Source organism: Oryzias melastigma, linkage group LG13 (assembly GCF_002922805.2).
Source record: "Oryzias melastigma strain HK-1 linkage group LG13, ASM292280v2, whole genome shotgun sequence".
Classification (NCBI taxonomy): domain Eukaryota; kingdom Metazoa; phylum Chordata; class Actinopteri; order Beloniformes; family Adrianichthyidae; genus Oryzias; species Oryzias melastigma.
This window is the reverse complement of record NC_050524.1, coordinates 14,844,051-14,863,154: the sequence shown is the minus strand read 5'-3', so window position 1 is coordinate 14,863,154 and position 19,104 is coordinate 14,844,051. Positions and strand designations below refer to the sequence as shown.

General features: G+C 38.6%; 2 protein-coding genes across 2 annotated transcripts in view; both read right to left on the bottom strand.

The window, feature by feature from the left end:
* Positions 1-730: 730 nt before the first annotated feature.
* sptssb (serine palmitoyltransferase, small subunit B) lies at positions 731-4,302 on the bottom strand. The gene is made up of 2 exons (XM_036215056.1): positions 3,720-4,302; positions 731-2,853 (listed from the first exon to the last, which is right to left on the bottom strand). The coding sequence occupies exon 2, from the start codon at positions 2,850-2,852 to the stop codon at positions 2,610-2,612; it is 243 nt and encodes an 80-aa protein (XP_036070949.1). The 5' UTR covers position 2,853; positions 3,720-4,302; the 3' UTR covers positions 731-2,609.
* A 3,059-nt stretch (positions 4,303-7,361) lies between these two features.
* The window catches only part of nmd3 (NMD3 ribosome export adaptor), a 12,796-nt gene continuing 1,053 nt past the window's right edge, over positions 7,362-19,104 (bottom strand). Inside the window, exons 3-16 of the mRNA XM_024276870.2 lie at positions 18,162-18,296; positions 17,936-18,032; positions 16,701-16,781; positions 16,104-16,232; positions 15,768-15,858; positions 15,166-15,244; positions 14,354-14,450; positions 14,119-14,236; positions 10,631-10,776; positions 10,295-10,407; positions 8,832-8,904; positions 8,509-8,615; positions 7,929-7,999; positions 7,362-7,821 (exon numbers count right to left, since the gene is read on the bottom strand). Coding sequence (XP_024132638.1) covers positions 7,688-7,821; positions 7,929-7,999; positions 8,509-8,615; positions 8,832-8,904; positions 10,295-10,407; positions 10,631-10,776; positions 14,119-14,236; positions 14,354-14,450; positions 15,166-15,244; positions 15,768-15,858; positions 16,104-16,232; positions 16,701-16,781; positions 17,936-18,032; positions 18,162-18,296 — 1,471 coding nt within the window. The 3' untranslated portion in view covers positions 7,362-7,687. The remainder of the gene's footprint in view (positions 7,822-7,928; positions 8,000-8,508; positions 8,616-8,831; positions 8,905-10,294; positions 10,408-10,630; positions 10,777-14,118; positions 14,237-14,353; positions 14,451-15,165; positions 15,245-15,767; positions 15,859-16,103; positions 16,233-16,700; positions 16,782-17,935; positions 18,033-18,161; positions 18,297-19,104) is intronic.

The following is a 19,104-nucleotide window of genomic DNA, read 5'->3' as shown; positions in this document are numbered from 1 at the left end:
AGTGTCATGTATCTCACAGCCTCTAGTCAACACTAGGATTCCCCCTTTCCCCATACCCGATTTTTTTGTAAGACGCAGGTAAACAGAGCAGAAACAAAACACCTGTCCTGTCTGAGAGTATTTCAGTTTGAGGAGTTTAAACCTTTGCAATAGGAAAAGATGTCTTCAGCTGAAAGACATGCAGCAGACACAAACAAAGTCTGAGCCACACTGAACGGCACAAAGATGAAAATAAAAAAAGGAAGAAGCAAAAGGTTTCTCTGTGTTATGCTCCAACATCCTGGAAAAACACCAAGGGGAGGTGTTCAGTTACAGCTCAAAAACAAGCCCCCTCGCCAGCGCCTGTACCACAGTCTCCCCATCCCAAAACTGATCCGCCATCGTATTGCAGAAAAGTGAATCAGATTATACCGGCTGGAATTCCAGCACAACGCACCCCACCCTTTTGTAAAAAAGTTTCTGGGTTAAATTTTACCTGATCAAAGGATAAGAGGCTTAGTGGAGACCTCTAAAGCTTTGTGAGCACTGGCAGGTGTGTCCAGTAAAGAAAAGCTAACCCTCCAGACATCCATTCTCACTCTGACTGGAGACGGCCGCTTTCATGTCCGTACTGTCCCTTCATGTGGTCGTGCTCTTTTTTATCTGCTTCACTGAAGACGTTCTTGGAACCGTACTTTCTTTAGTAGAACCAGAGAGCAAACAAGATAAAAACAAAGGGCGGTTATCTCTGTATCATCAGGTGCCTTTATTCTGTGATTATTGCTGCAATGTGACACTATTGTGAATGAACAAAGCATTCATTTGATGAACACAGAAAAAAAAAAACATCTCTTCGTTTTTGTTGCTGGTGACATCTGCTGCTAAGAAAAAGACAATATAAATATTGAACAAATTATTTTATGGCATTAAGAGATCACATACATTAAATAATAAAATTTTTTGGTAATGTGACCACTCAGTGTGCACAAATATACAGTTTACTCGTATCAGTGAGCCCTTGATCCAACGCACTAACAATTAAACAGAAAGTGAAGCATAAAAAAACATATTTTTTTACATCAAATGCAGTCGTGGAAGACACTATCTTTTGCTTTTCATTTGGAGCGACGCAGGCTTGACATTTACCATCATACAACAAACAATAGTTGAGTGAAGTTACCTCGTCAATAAAGCTGAGCCTGTACCATAAAAGTTTGCTGTATCAATATTTGCTCATGCAGATTTTTCAACTCTGACATATCGGGTGGTAAAAAAAAAATAAAAAAGCAGTGAAAAGAAAGGGCTCGGCACACGTTTGTGCGATTATTCATTCCAACCGAGGGGTCTGCAACCTTAAAGAGATGTTTGGGCCAAATTTGTATCAATAAAAACCAAAAATTCGAAATAAAAAAAAATTATTTCTATTTTTGTGGCCATTAAATCATCAATTTGTTAAATGTAGCTTTTAAAGATTTTCAATATTTTAATTAAACAGTGTTATATACTTTTTGACAGCAGTAAATGAAAGTCTTTTTCAAAATAAAATGCATCCAAATAACATCCTGCTGCTGTAGATTTACAATTGTACTTTAGGAACTTTGGCACAATTTAAGAATATAACCACTTTGACAATAAATCAACAATTTTACCATCATTTTGCTTCATTATCTGACATGTGTGCATGTTGGAGGAATTGTAAAGCCTCTTGATTTAGTGTAATGTCAGCAATAAATACAAAAAAGACAACTATTGTAAGACTAATTCCATTTAAAAATCAAAGAATAAATAAAAACTAACAAAAACTAAACTAAACTAAAAAAAAAAACTAAACTAAACTTAACTAACAAATCTATTATTAATCCAAATCTTTAGCATTTTTCTTCAAAGCCGAACACTCTGGAGCCTAAGGTTGCAGACTCCTGGTCTAATCCATAAAAAAGTATGTATGAGTTTGGAACAAAAATGTGCAACAAACCAACAAGTTGTTGGATTTTAAGATTCATTTGCATAGCTTGGGCTCTCTGTTAAAATCAGGCACTCAACATCACCCACGCTGTCCTCCGTCAGCTATAGCACAACAGTGCAAAAAGACAACTTAAAAAAAGGACAAAAGCAGTGATTCTTGTAAAAAAAACCAAGAAGAATTCTCTTAAACCTCCACACACATTCTGGGAAATTTAACTCATTTCTAATGATGCCTTTTTAACCAGAAATCATGCTCTGCTCCATGCACTCACACATCGTCTCCATCCAGATGCTGGAATGTTCCTCTAATGCTTGTGGAGGAAGACATGCCAAAAGACGACACGTGTATGACCCTCTCATGCAAAACCTGCAGTCGGTATGCACTCACACAGGACATGTGCCAAAGAAAGTAAAAAATATAAAGTTTTTTCACAAGAAATGTGACATTCAGTGTGAAAATAAGGTACAAATGTGTGTTAATACCATGGGATAAGGCCTGGTGGGTAGAAAAGAAGACGGTAAGGCTTGTTTTTCTAGGTGATTCCAGAAGGTTCCTCATGCTTTTAGTCTCGATGAGATCATGTGAGCAGTTGTAGAGTGGAAGCTGGAGAGTTTGAGAAATGATTTATGGCTCATGTCATTCTTTGTCTCTTTTTTTCCCCCCACTAGTTCATTAGCGTCATGGTGCTCTCAGGCTGGCCACCGAAGATCTCGTGGAAAAACTCCAGCGCCAGACGCATGTGGATGGGTATGAAGACGTACGAGGTGTAGACCACCATGGCGATGGCTGAGAAAAGGACGGAGTTGAAGATGGACTTCTCCCACGGCTCCAGGACGTAGATTCCAGTTATGAGCAGGTACTGGAAGTAGAGCCAAGAGAGGTATTCCCTGAAGTTTTTGAAGTTCATCCTGGAGGTTAAGGTTAAAGCAGAGGTGTTGTTAGCCTCAAAGGAAAAAATAGCCAAACGCATCTTTGTTAAAAAAAAATTTATAAACATTTTTTAAGAGATATAGCAACTCTGAAACTGACAAAAAATCTAAATAAAAGTGCAAAATAATACTAAACTTTCCTCCAAACTACACATTTTGCAAAAATAAATAATAAACATAAATAAAAACCCACTTCCCCAGTAGTTGTGTTTATTAATAAGGCATGAATTCAGAAGATCACTAGCAGCTTCAAACCTCCCCCTGAGGCTTAACCAGGCAATAAGAAGAAAAACCAATAAAATGAGACCCTGGGTCCCACGTGACAAATTCTGTTTTCTATGACACAATGGAAATGACGTAAAACTACATGTGATAAACTTTGTAAAAAACACTTGTTATAATGTTTTTAATTGTAATTCCCCCCCTGATTTTCCCTTTATGTTAGATAAAGGTGGCTACCAACGTGATCACGTGTGTGTGGGCGGAGCTACCAGGTGGATTCAAATGAAGTTGCATCCACTTAGCTGTTTTCCCCATTTAATTTATCATTAACAATAAAAAAGTATATATGTTTACTATATATTATATAAATAAAGTAATGAAAATATCCTACACTGATCAACAAATTAGATAAACGAGACGAATTTCAAAATAAAAGTAGATTAGGATAATATTAGACGCTTAAAGACTTTCAAAATAAAACATCTTTTTTTAAAATAATGTTTTGATTTTTTTAACAGCTGCTATAAATAGTTTAGTTGCTTGTCAGTGAATATTAAACGGGATGAATGAGCCCTCCGATCATCAGTTTTGTGAATCTGAAGGTAATCCACAGACAGACTCACCTCTGCAGCCGACGTGGATCCCTAATGTCTCTAAGGGGAGAGTGTGTCAGGAGGAGCCGCAGCCCGCGTCCCTCTGCCGCTCCGCTGCTTGGTGTAAACGGAAAGTCGCCTCACCAGTTTGCCCCTGATATATATACAGCGCACTCGCTTGCAGGACTGTGGGAATGGCACCACACCCACCCGCCGGCTTTACGCTCACCTGCCGCGCCGCTGATGTGTGACGCAAAGGCCGCGAGGAAACACCTTCAGCGGGACGTGTCCACGCGCCGTTCGGCGCTATAGGTGCGCAGCTTCTTGAAACTTTTCGCTTTTGCCGCATCCCATGCGTGACGCAGCAGCGCCGCAGGACCCTCTGACGTCACTGTTCGCTGCGGGATGGAGAGCGCGCAGCTCCGGACGGGTTCCCTCTCTGCAGAGGCGCGTCCAGAATATTCTCTCAGGGGGGGCGGACGGGGGTCCACATGGGAGAAATACATTACCCAGAATTCACAAAAATCTGAGAGATGCAATAAAAACATAGGAAAAAAGAATTAATCACAGAAAAAGTAAGCAGACAACTTGTTAAAAAAGGTGTTAGAGTCCCCCTCCAATGGAAATCATGTTATTTGAGTTTTTAACATGTATGTGTGGCATTTTTCTTATGAAAGAGAGCAAATGTTATGATAAATCATTGTGTTCTTGCATTTCTGAGTATTTCTCCTTTCAAATCGCTGTCAATCAAACTGTCACAGACAGACTTTGTTTCAAATAATGAGCCTTTACGTCACAACAGTTCTGCTGCACATGCACTAAACTCATCATCTGGCCCGGCTAACATGCCTAGTTCAGGTGCTGGAGAAGAGAAGATGGCATCTTCCAATGTGGTCAAATGAGCCGCCGTTCGCATTTCTGTGATCAAATGAAACTCTTCACTTCCTTTGGTCGAAAGCTTCATAATCATAATTAATTAATTTTTAGGGGACTTTAACATGTTCTTCTGGCTGTTTTGTCATGATGGAGGACATATATAAAGACATTTTAAATTTTATTTTTGAATATTTCAAATTTTGTGAATGAGGAGCAGACAAAACAATGTCGTTGGATAAAGCTAGCAGGGACTTATTGCAATGGGAGGGCCACAAGCCACAAGTAGATCCATGAACGTCTTTGTTTACCAAACTGTACAGCTGCATAAATCCAATATTATTCGATATTTTTGTTCCTCCGATAATGTTATTTTGGGGTTTTAAAGGGCCGTAAACTAGCAGAAGAGAGCATAAACAAAGGGATGATGGGATATCAGTGGAGGCTTACTTCCACGGAACGTCAACTTAAAGTACTGATGAAATCTTGTGGCTTTTTAAAAAAATCTTATTTAACCATTGAGATTTTAAAAATCTAGGGGTAAAGAAGGAGTCATTCACAGACATATAAATGTAATGGAAATGATACATTTCCTCCTTCATTTTCATCCGTGACATTTAATGAGCAATCTTTGTACAGTTAGAAGCCACAAGATGTGTTTGTTTCTTGCCAGGCTCTTCCATCATGATGTAAGAACATTTTGATTACGCCAGAACATCTTGTCCATGTTAAGATATGAAACCTTACGTCACTATCTTAGGTTCTGATTAGAGTTTGTTTGTGTTACTGGCCCCTCCAAACAAACGTTTCTTTATTCTATCTAACAAGTTTCCACCACATATATAGAAAGGGATTATCAACAGTAAAATTCCCCAAATTATTTAAAACATTCATAAACCATGCTTCTCCGTTCTAATTTTTTAAGCATCATTTTAAACTGGCCTGTAGAAGCCAGATTCTTTGTTTTAAAAACGATGTCCTGGAAAGCACACTCATGATTAAAAGACCTCTTGGAACGCCTTAAAAATATATAAAAAAAAGATAACTGGAGACTTCAAAAAGAAACAATAAATTAACATACAGAACTTTTTTTTTTAATTGTTGTGTCACACTAAATGTTGGCTTTTTTTCATTAGACGCTTAAGAAATAAGAAACAGAGATTAAAATCAAAGAAAAAATGAGTCAAATGGGTGCAGCTGGAATTTCAAGTTATCAAAACGTAGTTTCCTTTCTGCTTCGTTAAACACGTGGCTTGATTTTGAATGATTTTTTTCTTTTAGCTTTTAGACCTCTAAACATAGTTTTTTTGCAGCTTCTATCCCCTAAAGGTAAAAGCTGAACTTGGTGTTTGCAATGGAGTGATTCCCTTAGGAACAAGTGAGAAGCAGATGTTTTTGTACTTAATGATCTACTCATAAATCAATATGTTCAGTGGGTTTAATGCAGAAGGCAGCAGCACCTTTGGAGTTCCAGCGTCTCTCTGCTGCACACTCCCGCCACATGCTGTCATTTGCTTTGTTTGGGGTGCCAAACACTAAGTAACAAATTTAATTAAAAAGAACCTGAATTGAGATAATCAGGTGAATAATTCACTCCAGTACCTCCCTTATTTTATAGTTCACTAGTAGAAAACACACCAAATAACATCCATTCATTATATTATTGATAAGTTACGTTCACATCTGCTTCTCAATGATTTTATAAATTCAAATGAGCTGATTTTAAAATGTTAGATCAGCTTTGAGTTTAAAAATTGTGTCTGCACTCTAGTGGTTTACCAGCCTTAACATTTCTTTGTTTATGGAACAATCACAAACCGTTAAGAAATCTTATCTCCTTAATGTAAGAGTTGCTGACCAGTTCTGCATTATTGATGTGTAAACACAGACTGTGTCGATGTGGCGCAGCAGCTACGCATGAATGCACTGCTGTTTTCAAAGCACGAGAACTGCTTTTAAATGTCAAACACATTTTTGATCTTTTTTCTTTATGCAAAATGCCCAGTTGTGCTTGAAGCACAAAGACATGGCAGAGAAAAACAACACTGGCAGCCTCACGTCCGTCCTCTGGAATTATCCAAAAACTTTTGGAACTTTCAGAATGAAAGGAGTCGAGACCAAAACATATTCCACACACACCCCTCCTGCAGGGACGCAAACAGTGCTACAGCATGGTTTCACTTCATTCACCTTCCCAGGTAGATCCAATTACCAGCAACCAGCTCGGGTTTGTGGAACCTGAGACAGCTCTCCTCGACGTGTCACAGAGACCCACACATCCTGTGACACACACATTCCAGTGGGGCTGGGTTACACCGAAGTTTATTTACAGGTCAACAAACAGTGACCAAAAAAAAGAAAAAGAAAACAACTTGTTTTTGGTATTTGCTATTAAAGTCTAATAATGAAAAAATACATCATCATTACATAATGCTTTAATACCATCGTTTTCTGCAGACTTTGATCTGTTTTTTTGCATTTAAAGATTTATTTCCAATAAGTGTTGGATCACAAATTTAAGTTTTACAATTTTAAGACAATAAGCATTGAGATTTACAGCCTATATGTTAAGGACTATTGTCAAAACACTCCTTTTTTATTAAATAATTTCTATTAAATGTAAATGTTTATGAAGGTGTCAGACTGGTCCAGCTCAGAGAATTACACACATTACCCACAGTGGTCAACTGACACCATTAACGGACATGGATTATTTGCATGAGGTATTTTTCCATCAAGAAACGCTCCCTCTAGTGGACAGATAAAGAAATGCAGGAAAATAATCAAACACTCCAAATATTTATTTAAGCGTTGTATTATTTATTGACAGATGAGCGCCACTGAATTTGTACTTTCTTTGGTACAAAGATGAATTTATTCTATACAAGAAAGTCAGAAATACATTTTCAGATCAAAAAGACTGAAATTTCTCTGTAATTATGCACTTCTAACCATTAAACTAATCATTCAAAGCTTAAATGTTAGTACACCAAAGTCAGATATTCTGTGGATCAGTAAACGTGTTTGTTTAGATAAATGTCAATTCAGACTTCAATTTATTTTAAGTTGCTGTTATTGTGCCATCAGCCAAAACGGATAAATCTGCACGTGCACTGAGGTAAGGGCTACTCTGTCATCATGTCGGCGCCCTCTCCTCCCGTGGCGTCCGACAGGCTGAGCTCTTCCAGCATCTCCACCAAAGAGATGCGTGGCGCTCCGTCGTCGTCTGTGTCGCTCTCCACCGGGATCTTGGATGCGTCTGAAAGATTATTAGAATCACGTCAGTACAGTCACAAAAAAAGTATTTTATTCTTAATGGAGCAAAAATCTTTAAGTTCTCCCAGAACGCAATCAAAAGATGCTCACCTCTGTAGATGTTGACGTTCCTTCTTAGAGCCTCATCTTCCTCCAAGTCTTCCAGGAAGTCCTGGTATTGCCTATAGAAAGAAGGAAAAAAAATATAAAAAATATTCAACTATTTATTTATTAAAAGGTATTTACAAGGGAGGCAACAATTCACTTTCTCCAATTATTCAATTTAAACTTCATTTTTTTAATTGAAGCTTTGTTTTGATTTGACTTAATACATGTAGTACAAAAATATATATTATTTATTTATTTTTTAATTTAACAAGAAAACTTTCAGTTGTTTTATACAATGCTTGGTGTCATGTGATAAAGTAATTAAATCCTTCATTTACTCAAGTGTTTGACATTTTCAGAGTACATATTCTGGTAGCAGTAGAGATGCAATAATTCACTTTGAATTCCCATGATTCAGTTCAATGGAGTAACATATGGTTCAGTTTTAAACCAAGAATTGTGGCATTCCTACCATGGACATTGAGTTAGAAAGGATGTTTCTAGGTAAACATGTTTTTTTAAAGATACTAAATCAAATAAAACACTTGTATTTATCAAAATCAGCATTCATCTGAGCTCTCACCTCTCATCATCTGTGTCTGCACCTTCCCGGTCTCTGTTCATCTCCTGGAGTTTCCAGTTTCTGCGCTTCACTCTCCTGCTGCGGTCGTAGCTCTTCTTAATCAACACCTTTACAGGTCAAACACAAAGAAGAGGGAAGACTTATTATAAAATTAATTAATATATGATTTACAATGTATAGTTCTGGGGAGAGCTACGTTAATCCAGGAGTGTTTTTTTTTTGTTTGTTTTTATCATTTAGCCGTCAGTGTTCAGAAAAGAGTTCCTGAAAACGTAATGCGAGTGTTCACACTGAGCATGCTCAGATTGGTGCAGCCGTCTTACCACATCAGGAACATGCTGAGGGTTCATCTTGTTAAGGAATTCATCGTTAATGTTGGAATTGGCAAAATCATATCTGGAAAGAGGACAAAATTATGAGAAAAACAACTTAGGACTTAAGGTAATGACACTTACTAAAGTTTCCCTAAACTCTTTGAAGTGGTTATAGTGCAAGTCAGAAGTTATTTAGAGAGAAAAAAAGATCTTATGTAAGGCTGACAGACGTGTCTCTCTTCTTTAATTATTATTTACAGATCCAGTGGTGGGAACAGTGGTTTCCTATTTGTCTGCATTGTTGTAGCTAAAGGTTGGAGCTATCAAACCAATACTGGACGATACAAAGTACCAATAAGAAATTTTAGTAAAAAAAAAGTTGGTCTTTATTTTTTTTATTCACCTTTTTATCTCTTAATATTTAAACAGCACTTTTGTGAAGTAGTTTGAACAATAAAGTAAAAATGGTCAACTATTAACTAGAAATAATTATTAACTATAAACTAGAACAAATAAGTGATAATTAATCATGTGAGGACGTCTGGAAACTGTAGCGTTCGTACCTTTAGATCTACAAGTCTTTTTGATTAATTATGATCCATGTTCACATGAGGAATTCTGGGAAATAGAAGTGATTTTCTGCTAAAATATTTGTTGTAGTGAGACAGTAAAGTAATTATTAATCATGTAACAAAGTTTGGTGACTGTACCTTTAGTACCTTCAGACTACTTTTGATCAGATGTGATTCTATCTCCGTCAAAAGTTCAAGTCTGAATTCCTCACTAACCTTACAGAACTTTTTTTTGAACTGTTTTTGTGCGATCCTGCTCAAACTGCTGCTGTTTTCTACTGAACTGTATGGCAGTAAAATGTCGTGATCGGTTCACGATAAGCAGACTTCTACTGGGGCATTTATTAGAAATAAGCATGAAATATACAGCACTGATCATAATAGTGAAAAATAAATACATATCTGATCCCGATCATCCGATTTTGGTTTCCATCAGTCTACACAACAATCTGGAGTTTTGAAATCCTTTTAAGTAATGTTTGCTTTAGGGGCAAACCTTATTGCTTTCTGAAGGGTTTTATGCTTGAGGTAGTCAGAATTCCTGCCTGATAAATATAAAGCCCAACCCTGGTCCTCAGATCCTTGTTCTCCTCCATCCCTGCCTGACTGATTGGATCAGGCGACTCCAGATTCTTATAACTGAACACACCTAATTCAGGAAACCAGCAGACAGAAGGGTGAGGATGGTTGGATAATAAACAGGGCAGTTTTGTTATTAGAAAGGTTGGGCTCTGCTATAAAAGGTAAAAGATTATCATCTCTACCAAGAAGCTGGGGCAGATAAGAGCACAAGAAGCTGCTGACCAAGTGATAAAAGCAGCAATAAACTTCATTATATACTATTAAAGATTTCCATTAAGCTTCAAAACAGACGTATCGTCCCATCAGCAGCAGACTCACCCCAAAACCAGGTCTCCGATGTTCAGCAGGTGGCCCAGGAAGGTACGGCAGTGATACTGCTGGCTCGTGTCCATCTCTGACGTCTTCTGGACCCACACCTCAGCCAGGGTGTGCTACAACACACAAACACACGGGAATATGAAAGGTCACTTCTAGAGACGGCACAAACCACTTTTCACCTTTTTGTTTGGTTTATTTATTCAAGTAAATCAACACAAGTGTGAGATTCAAATGGAAACCAAATACGAGCCAAAGCAAACACACTCCAATGGTGCAGGTAGTGGTGTAGTATAAAGTGGATCTGACCAAAAATCTGGTCTGTCCACCCAGACTAACCTTGTTGGACCTCACTCCAGCTCCAGCACCGAGCTTCTGGTCTCTGATGATGTCCATGTCCATCACAATGAACTCTTCCAGTTGCCGTGGGTTACACAGACTGTTGAAGGGGTGTCTCCAGTAAGTGTTTCCATCCACCTCAGCAACTGGGTTTCAGAACGAAAGAAAAAAAATATTCTGTTTTTAACATGTTTTTGCAGCATTTTTCTGATAATTAAGAACATATGCTAAAAAATAAGCTTAAAATTGCATTTCTGTGTATTTTTTCCACAAATCATTGTCAATCAGGAGTAGACGAAAAAAAAAGTGTATTTGTCCATCCATCTTCTTCTACTCATCCAGGACTAAGTCGCGGGGGCAGCAGTCTAAACTAAGACGCTCAGACTTCCCTCGCCCTGGTCACTTCCTCCACCTCCTCTGTTAGGACCCTGAGGCGTTCCCAGGCTGCTGAGAGACGTAGTCTCTCCAGCGTGTCCCGAGTCTTCCCCGGGGCCTCCACCCAATGGGACATGCCCGGAACACCTCTCCGGGGAGGCATCTGTCCCCAACTAGCTCTACACCAAGCTTCTCACTCTATCTGTTAGAGAGCGCCCTGCCACCCTCCGAAACTCATTTCAGCCGCTTGTAGTCGGGATCTCGTTCTTTCAGTCATGACCATAAGCGTGTTCTAGAACGAAGATCAACCGGTAAACAGAAAGCTTTGCCTTCTGGCTCAGCTCCCTCTTCCTTCAGGCTGTAACGAGTACCTGAGCACTCAGATACTCATGTTCTGCAACCAAAACTTCAAGTACAAATATTTGTGACGTCCAAGATCGCTGATTCAAGATCTTTATGAATATAGTAGAGTGTACTAAAAATATAATTTGGGGAGATGTATTTATTACATTGAAACGGAGAATAATGTTGGATTTTAAGTTTATGAACTAAAAAAAGGCTGAATGTCCAGCAGGACTGTCACTGGAGGTAAACAAGTCTTTGAGTCAGTGAAGCTTCCTGTTTTCAAAATAAAACTAGAGAGCACTATTTTTTACGTTCCAAAATTGAGACTGAAGTTCCACTCACTGACATAAGTTCTGAAGAAAAAAAATAAACAATAAAACAAATTAACTTTAACACTGGAGCCCATTCTTTTGGATATAGTAAGTTTTTAACAGTTGACACAACTAACACAGAGGATTCTGAAGTGAAGAAACTCAGACTTGTGCTGATATACAGCTTAGCACAGTAGGAAGAGTGAATCAGCTGATTCGGTCACAGAAAAAACAACAACATTTTGAACCAGCTTTTCACCAATTTGTAATGCTAGAATGTAAAGTGTTGCAGAACTTTGAGGATGGAAAAACTGTGGAGAACACTTTCATACTTTGTTGTTAAATGACGTTTATGATTTTTAAGTCGTTTATGTCACTGATCGTTTCTAATCAACAGACAAATGATAAAAAAATAATTTATTTATTTCTAAATCTTTGTGGTTTTACCAGTTTTGTTTTTTCCTGATATGCTGTTCTAAATAAAAATATAAATGATGATGGTTTAAAATATATATTACTTTTCATACATCCAGTAAAAAGACATAAACATAGCAACCAACTTTATATTAAAAAGTAAGAATCACACTTTGATTTGTAATTTGTTGATTGGTGAATTGAATCGGAGCGCCACCTCAGTAACGATCCACAGCCCTACTCTTCATCACAACAGACCGATGCATAATGGTGGACGCCGCTACAATCCGCCTGTCGATCTCACGCTCTGATCTTCCCTCACTCGTGAACAAGACCCCAAGATATTTAAACTCCTCCACCTGAAGCAGGAGAACTCCACCCACCGAGAGAGGGCAAACTACCTTTCTCCGGTCAAGAACCACGGCCTCAGACTCATCGGCGCTGACCCTCATCCCAGCCGCTTTACACCCGGCTGCAAACCGCTCCAATGCATGCTGGAGGTCCTGGCTCGATGAAGCCAACAGAACAAAAGAGAGGAAATCCTGCAGTCCCAAAACCAGACCCCCTCCAGCCCGATAGAGGGGGCCCAGAGAGAAAGCGTATTTTTGGGCGGGCCACAAGCTCCCTACTCCATCCAAACAGTCCCGGCCACAACTGAACTACTGCAGCTCTACAGAAATTATGTCCTAGAAAACAACAGTTTTTTTTTTCCAAAGAGCTTTGAAAATAGCTCACGAGATTATCTTTAAAGACTTTTCTAAAAGTGAACACTTCAAGATGTTCAAGGCTCTCGTCAAACAGCCATGGTGGCATCAAAACCTCGACTGCGTTAAAAACATTTTCTTTCATCTGACAGATTCATCTGGGACGATGAATTTCAGCTAAACTGCAAATGAACTGCAAATGCATGCAAAACAGGACATGAGTTAATTGTAAAATGGCGTGGGATCAACCGAACAGGCTGGAAGTTGTGTCTGCTTCATAGCCAGATCAAAAACATTCTGTAACAGGGAGAACCGACACTTAAGGAGTAATTAGAAACATGTTTACCGCTGAAAGACATTAGAATAGGCTGCAGAGGATCACATGACCGTACCAGTCTTTAAAAAAAAAACTTAAGTCTTATAATCTTTTCAAAATAGCTTGGTTTGATGTTTTTATTTCTTAAAATATGAATTAGCACTCTTAAAAAAATACAATGAAAACACTGAATTTAAAATGACTCAATTTTCTATAAACTTTTTTCTTTTAAAGCTGGCCTTCGACTGTCAGTTGATGCAGAAAAGAAATGCTCAGACGAACAAAAGAAGTCAGGAGAACAAAAAAGTTACGAGCTCAACTTCTAGTATGGGATTAAAAAAAACCCATACAAGCAAAATAAAAAACAAAACATATGTGGTACATTGCATCCTGTTAAACTCAGTGCTCAACATTATCAATGTTTTATTAAAAAAAGGCAAAAAATTAGTAACAAGAGTCCAGCTAATCAAAAGTTTAAAAAATGATTTGCTTTAGCTTCAGTTACAATTAATATTTTAGTTTGAGAGAAACACAAACAGCAGTAGGAAGAACAAACTGCATAATATTGTTATAGTAATTTGATCTAAAGTTCAACCACCTTCAGAAAAGAAACTTTATGGAGGTTGTAGCTCCCTCTAGTGGTGTGAAGAAGCATCTCCATTATGAGGCGTCAGTCCTGCAGGCAGATTTGATCTTTTGTTTCATGAGCTATAATTTCTAATAAAGTTGGGCAATCCCTGTGAGTACTTTGGTTTAATTGGTATTTTAAACTGTTTATATATGGGTCCACAAAAGTAGTTAAAAATAAAAACTAAAATAAAGAGATTTGTTACACTGCAAATTGTGCTTAATTTAAATAGCTCAACATCTCATGAGCTGACAACAAAATTAATCTTCTGGTTTATTTTTAATAGTCTCCAACAGCAAGAAAGGATGACAGAAGCTGCATTCAGTCACAGCCGGCTGACTTGAAGCTGAAGTAGGCAGAACACTCATCGGTATCATTTGGGTGGAAATACTCACTCTGCAGAGTTCTGGGATCGATGAGATGGATGGTGCTGGTGACACGGACACACACGCACACTTGACCCATGTTCCCCAGGCTCTGGGCCAGCCGTGGTGACAAGCACACAACATTGTCCTGAAAACCAGACAGACACGTTTCATCTGGGTACGAGCAGAACAGTTCAGCTTTCATGCTGGAATAATCATTTAGCACTTTTCAAACTAAAGTGAAAATACCAAATAGAGCACAAACCTTGCACACGGGAACGATTTCCACAGAGAAAGTGCTCTTATAGTTGTACGTGTTTGAGTGGATGTCGTGGGAGATGAGACGCTGGGATGCTTTACACCTTAAATCGCGAAAGGAAAAGACTTGATATCAAAACACTGTCTTTGGAGCGTGAAAAGTGAAAAAGAAACAAACCCATCAGTTTCTCTTTCACTGTCAAGGTTTATCTTTAACATCCGTTAAAGATGTCTTAAATGCAGATAATGAGACGCAACTTCAGGGTTTTCGGCAGCTCATTCCAGTTATGGAGGGCAGAAAAAAAGAGTGAGGTGGTTTGAACCCTGGGTACAACCATGGGAAGAAAGTCACTGGAACGCAAACTATGAGTACTAGTTGCAATTTTAAGGATGGAACAAAAATAATGTGGAGTTTTACCAATCAGAGTTTTGTAAATGAAATGATACCAATGCAACCGCCTGTGAGAGTGGAGTGATGTCTATTTGACAAGATCATATAAATGGCAGTGATGGATCTTCAGTCAAGTATCACACTTCCTGCTACGTGTCTGTCACTGAACGGCCATCACGTGACCTTCAAATGTGTCTGGGCAGACATCAACTTTAAGAGAAAAATCGTCCAGTCACTAAAATTATAACTTCTTTTTTCTTTTTAAACCTTCAAGGTCACCCTGCGGTATGTAAAAATGCTACTGCCACCTCCCGATTACAAATGCTGCCACCTGCTGAACTTACTAAAAATCTTGCATTTAGGTTGCCGTGTGGTGACATTTTGGGATAAGTGACCCTAGCCTGACTGCAGCATGAAGAAAAGCTCACCTGCAGGGAACTGTGCACTGCAGGAAGTCGACCATCTTCTGAGCGTGCTGCTTGGACCCGTAGTAAAAATCGATGCCCTCTATGAGAAATGTGCACACCAATAGATTAAACCCAGACAATCTTCACAGTTTCACACCATTTTAGAGGACATATGCATACAAAACTGAACAGGAGAGGAAAGAGGGAAAATAAAATATGGCCGCCACATGTTTCAAGCTTTTAACTGTTGCCGAGATTCGAAGATGGTTTAAATCATGCTACAGAGCCAAAAATTCAAGTCACATTTCTGTCCAAAAGCAGATACAGGGCCATTATTCAGAGTGTTGTGCGCGTTAGCAGCCCTTAAAACTTCTTAAAATAAAAGTGTGAAACTAATATGTCATGAAGCTGGTGCAGTGCCCGCTCTGATGACCACATTCTGATTAGATTCTCAGTATTTTCTCCAGTGGGGCCTGCAGGACGACAGTGATGTGTAAGCATGGCTTATGTACAGGAAAAAGCAATTATGATGTTTGCTCTGCTCTCATTCTCACTCGTTAGACACAATTTAGGAAAGAAGGTCTGCTTCCAATAGAGAAGTCAAATATTTACCATTTACATACCATGAATTTCTTTGATGTTGAGGGCATTCTGGTGGAGTTTATGTTTTAGGATCAGCTGCTCTAAATAGTAGAAGGTCTTCTTGTGAACGGTCTAAAAGAAAAATAACAGCATAAAAGAAAAACGCTTTAAAGACTTAAATAGTTTGAACTTTTCATAAAAGTTTATACCAATTAATTAAAATACTTTTAAAAAATGTATTAATTGAGCTAGAACACAAAGAAAACTTATTTTCCGGCCGTCTTATTGACGGAATAACTAACAAATCTGCCCAAAATTAAACAACTACTTTAGTCAACTTAAAATACAAACACACGAAGAGCTACACAAACACCTGCCTTCTGCCTGACTTGAACCACAGCTTTCCAGAAGTCTTTGGCCTCCACGCGGTGGCAGTCGTCACACATCTGGGACTGGACGACAAACTCCACCACGAAAATCTGCTGCAGGATGGCGCCGTTCATCACCTGGAGAGGAGACGGCAACAAGTGACGCCACGAGCAAATGATTAATACAATAACTGCTCAGAAGTGTTTAACAATCAAGAGAGTTGTAGAAGAAAAGAGTATTTGATGGCTGCAGACAGTGATTCACTGGTGAACAAAAGAGTTGGCACAAAGATGCATCAAGGTTTCAGGTTCTCACTAAAGGTCAAGGGGATGAGATGACAGCAACTTGTAAGACCTGCTGCTCTCAATAACTCTTTCAGGAACGGACAGGTCTGTTTCTCCGCTTTGCATACGATTCTGTCATTTTAAGATCACATGTGCACTATACATGCATCAATAATATTCTATATGTAACGTCCAATCTAAAACATTATTTTTTTTATTAAAATATTCAAGATTTTGTTTTTTCTAACCAAAAAGAAGACACATCTTTCTGGAGAATCAGTTTAAAGGTCACTTTCCCATGCTTCCACTCTGTTTGCTCACCTCTTTCTGGATGGTCAGTTTCATTTTAATCCTCTTGGAGTGAGGCTCTGTCCACAGAAAACCAGCATCGATGAGACGCACCTGAGAAAGACCAAAAATAGGGCATCAACTCCTACTAAAGATATAATAATAATAATGGATTATATTTATCTGTGCTTTTCCAGATGCTCAAAGCACTTACAATGTGTATTCATCCACTCCTCATTCATACTTGGCAATTGTAAGCTACAGATGTAGCCAAAGCTGCCCTGAAGCAGACTGACGAGGCGTAGCTGCCACTACGCACCTACGGCCCCTCTGACCATCATCGGGACATTCATACGCATTCACACACCAGTCGAGCCACACTGGCGGCAAGGAGGGGGAAGAGCCTCATCTAAAGACAACAACGATTGGCTGGAGGCAGCAGGGATCAAACCCTCAATCCCTCAATCATTGGCCGACCTGCTCAACCACCTGAGCCACTGTTGCCCCAAAGATTCACAAAACGTAAACCGTGTAGTTGACATCACAAGTAATGACGGTCCATAATAATATAAAAAGGTTAAATTATTCTCAGATGTCATTAGAGGTTGTTAGTTCCTTTATCACTGGCATGGCAGTCTAATGCTACACGGGGCATCTGATGCACGTTCAGTGGGCTTCACATTCACACTGGACTGTCAATACCCAATACTAGAGCAGGTACTAACAGCTGGAAGAGGCTTGGTGCAAAATGTGACAGTGGTGTAAATCTTTGAATTTTGCTCCAGACTTTTTCATTCACAGCCATATTACAATACATTAAAGAATTTGTGCCATAAATCCAGTCGGGCACTAATTTCAATAATTAATTTCTCCTTCATGATCGTTTATCAAACGGTTGGGAGGTCTGTAAATTAAAACGGATGCAAACCATTTGTCACTACCAAACTGGAGTACAACTTTCAAAGTATGTTTATTGGCTACACGTTTTGTACAAAAATGGACTAAAAAAACATTTATAGTGACACCAGAGTTTTGAACGCCCAAAACACGTTTACATTCTTTTACAGACTTTTCATTTGAAGTGGCTTTTTAAATGCACATTTTTGAGCCCAGTGTGAATGCAGCATCAGATTTGAATTTGCTGGTTCATAGAAAAATGTACAATCCACTAATGTCACTTTTTAAAATTAAATTAAAAATAATTCAAGATTTTAAATAAAACACTTCAGTGGTATATTTAAAATATTAAAAAATAAATAAATACGTACTTTAGTCATAGAGCTTTTCAGTTTTTTCAGACAAAGGGCCAGCAACTCCCTCGACTCAAGAGCACACTGCATCCATGTAGCTGGTGGCTGCAAATACCTGCAAGAAACAACAAATACCTCAACTTACACAAGTAAAAATAAATAAAACATTGTTTGCACAAAGCAAATTTAGAGAGAGGACTATGTCAAAAGAAATAACAAAACTGGAAGAACGTGTGACACAAACCGTTCACACTGCTTGCAGAAGTGCACTGTGACCTGCTTGGGGATTCCCTCTGAAATGTCCACCCGAGTCCGCAAGCAGGCTACGCACATGTTGGCTGGGTTTGGGGGAATGGGGACACCACAGGTACAACAGAGGCTGCAGAAAAGACAAAAATACTACATTTGATAAAGGGTGTAATCATTAAAATGCAAGAGGCAATCTACAAGTAGCTTAATGAATTCAAGTCATTTCACGAGATACAATATGATTGAATCGTTTTTTAATTCAAACTTTATTTAAAGCATCTTTGCTGTTTGTAAACAACAATATTTCAAGTAAAAGTGCTCTGCTGCAGCAGAGAACGTCCTTAAAATTCCTTAGTAAAATAACTATGGCCCATCTGTGTGGATTTTTACATAATCTGTTTATTCTTAAAGTGGGTGGCTTCAAAATTAGCTTTCATTAGGCAAATTTCGAGACCAAGAAAATAAGTCAAGTGTCTAGAGGCAAAACTCTTTAAAAAATGTTTTTTAAAGTCCAACTTCAATCATATTTTGATCTATTTTAAAGGCGTTCCCAGTGGTCGTTAATTTATGACATTTTTAGCCCCCAAAAAACAACTGTTGATTTCCAAGACTTAGTTTCTGCAGAGTGGCAGTAGTTCAATGGAAATTCGCCTCTCAGTTGTGGGCAGGATTGCAAGCGTGGAGCAAGGCTGCTCCTACTTCCCATCATCCATCTGTTTACATGCTCTCCTGCTAATTTACAGCCTCTCAACCCCAACTTAACATTAGCGGTGCAACAAAAATGGCGAGCAATTTTGGAGTTATCCAGCCGTACGGTTTTGAGCTAGATCACAGCTCGGACAAGAAAAACAAAGACGTGCGTGGATCTATTTGTCTACAAGTGGGTGCCTTAATAAGGAATGAAGCAGGGAGCTTTTTGCCAATGTCAAAATCAAGCT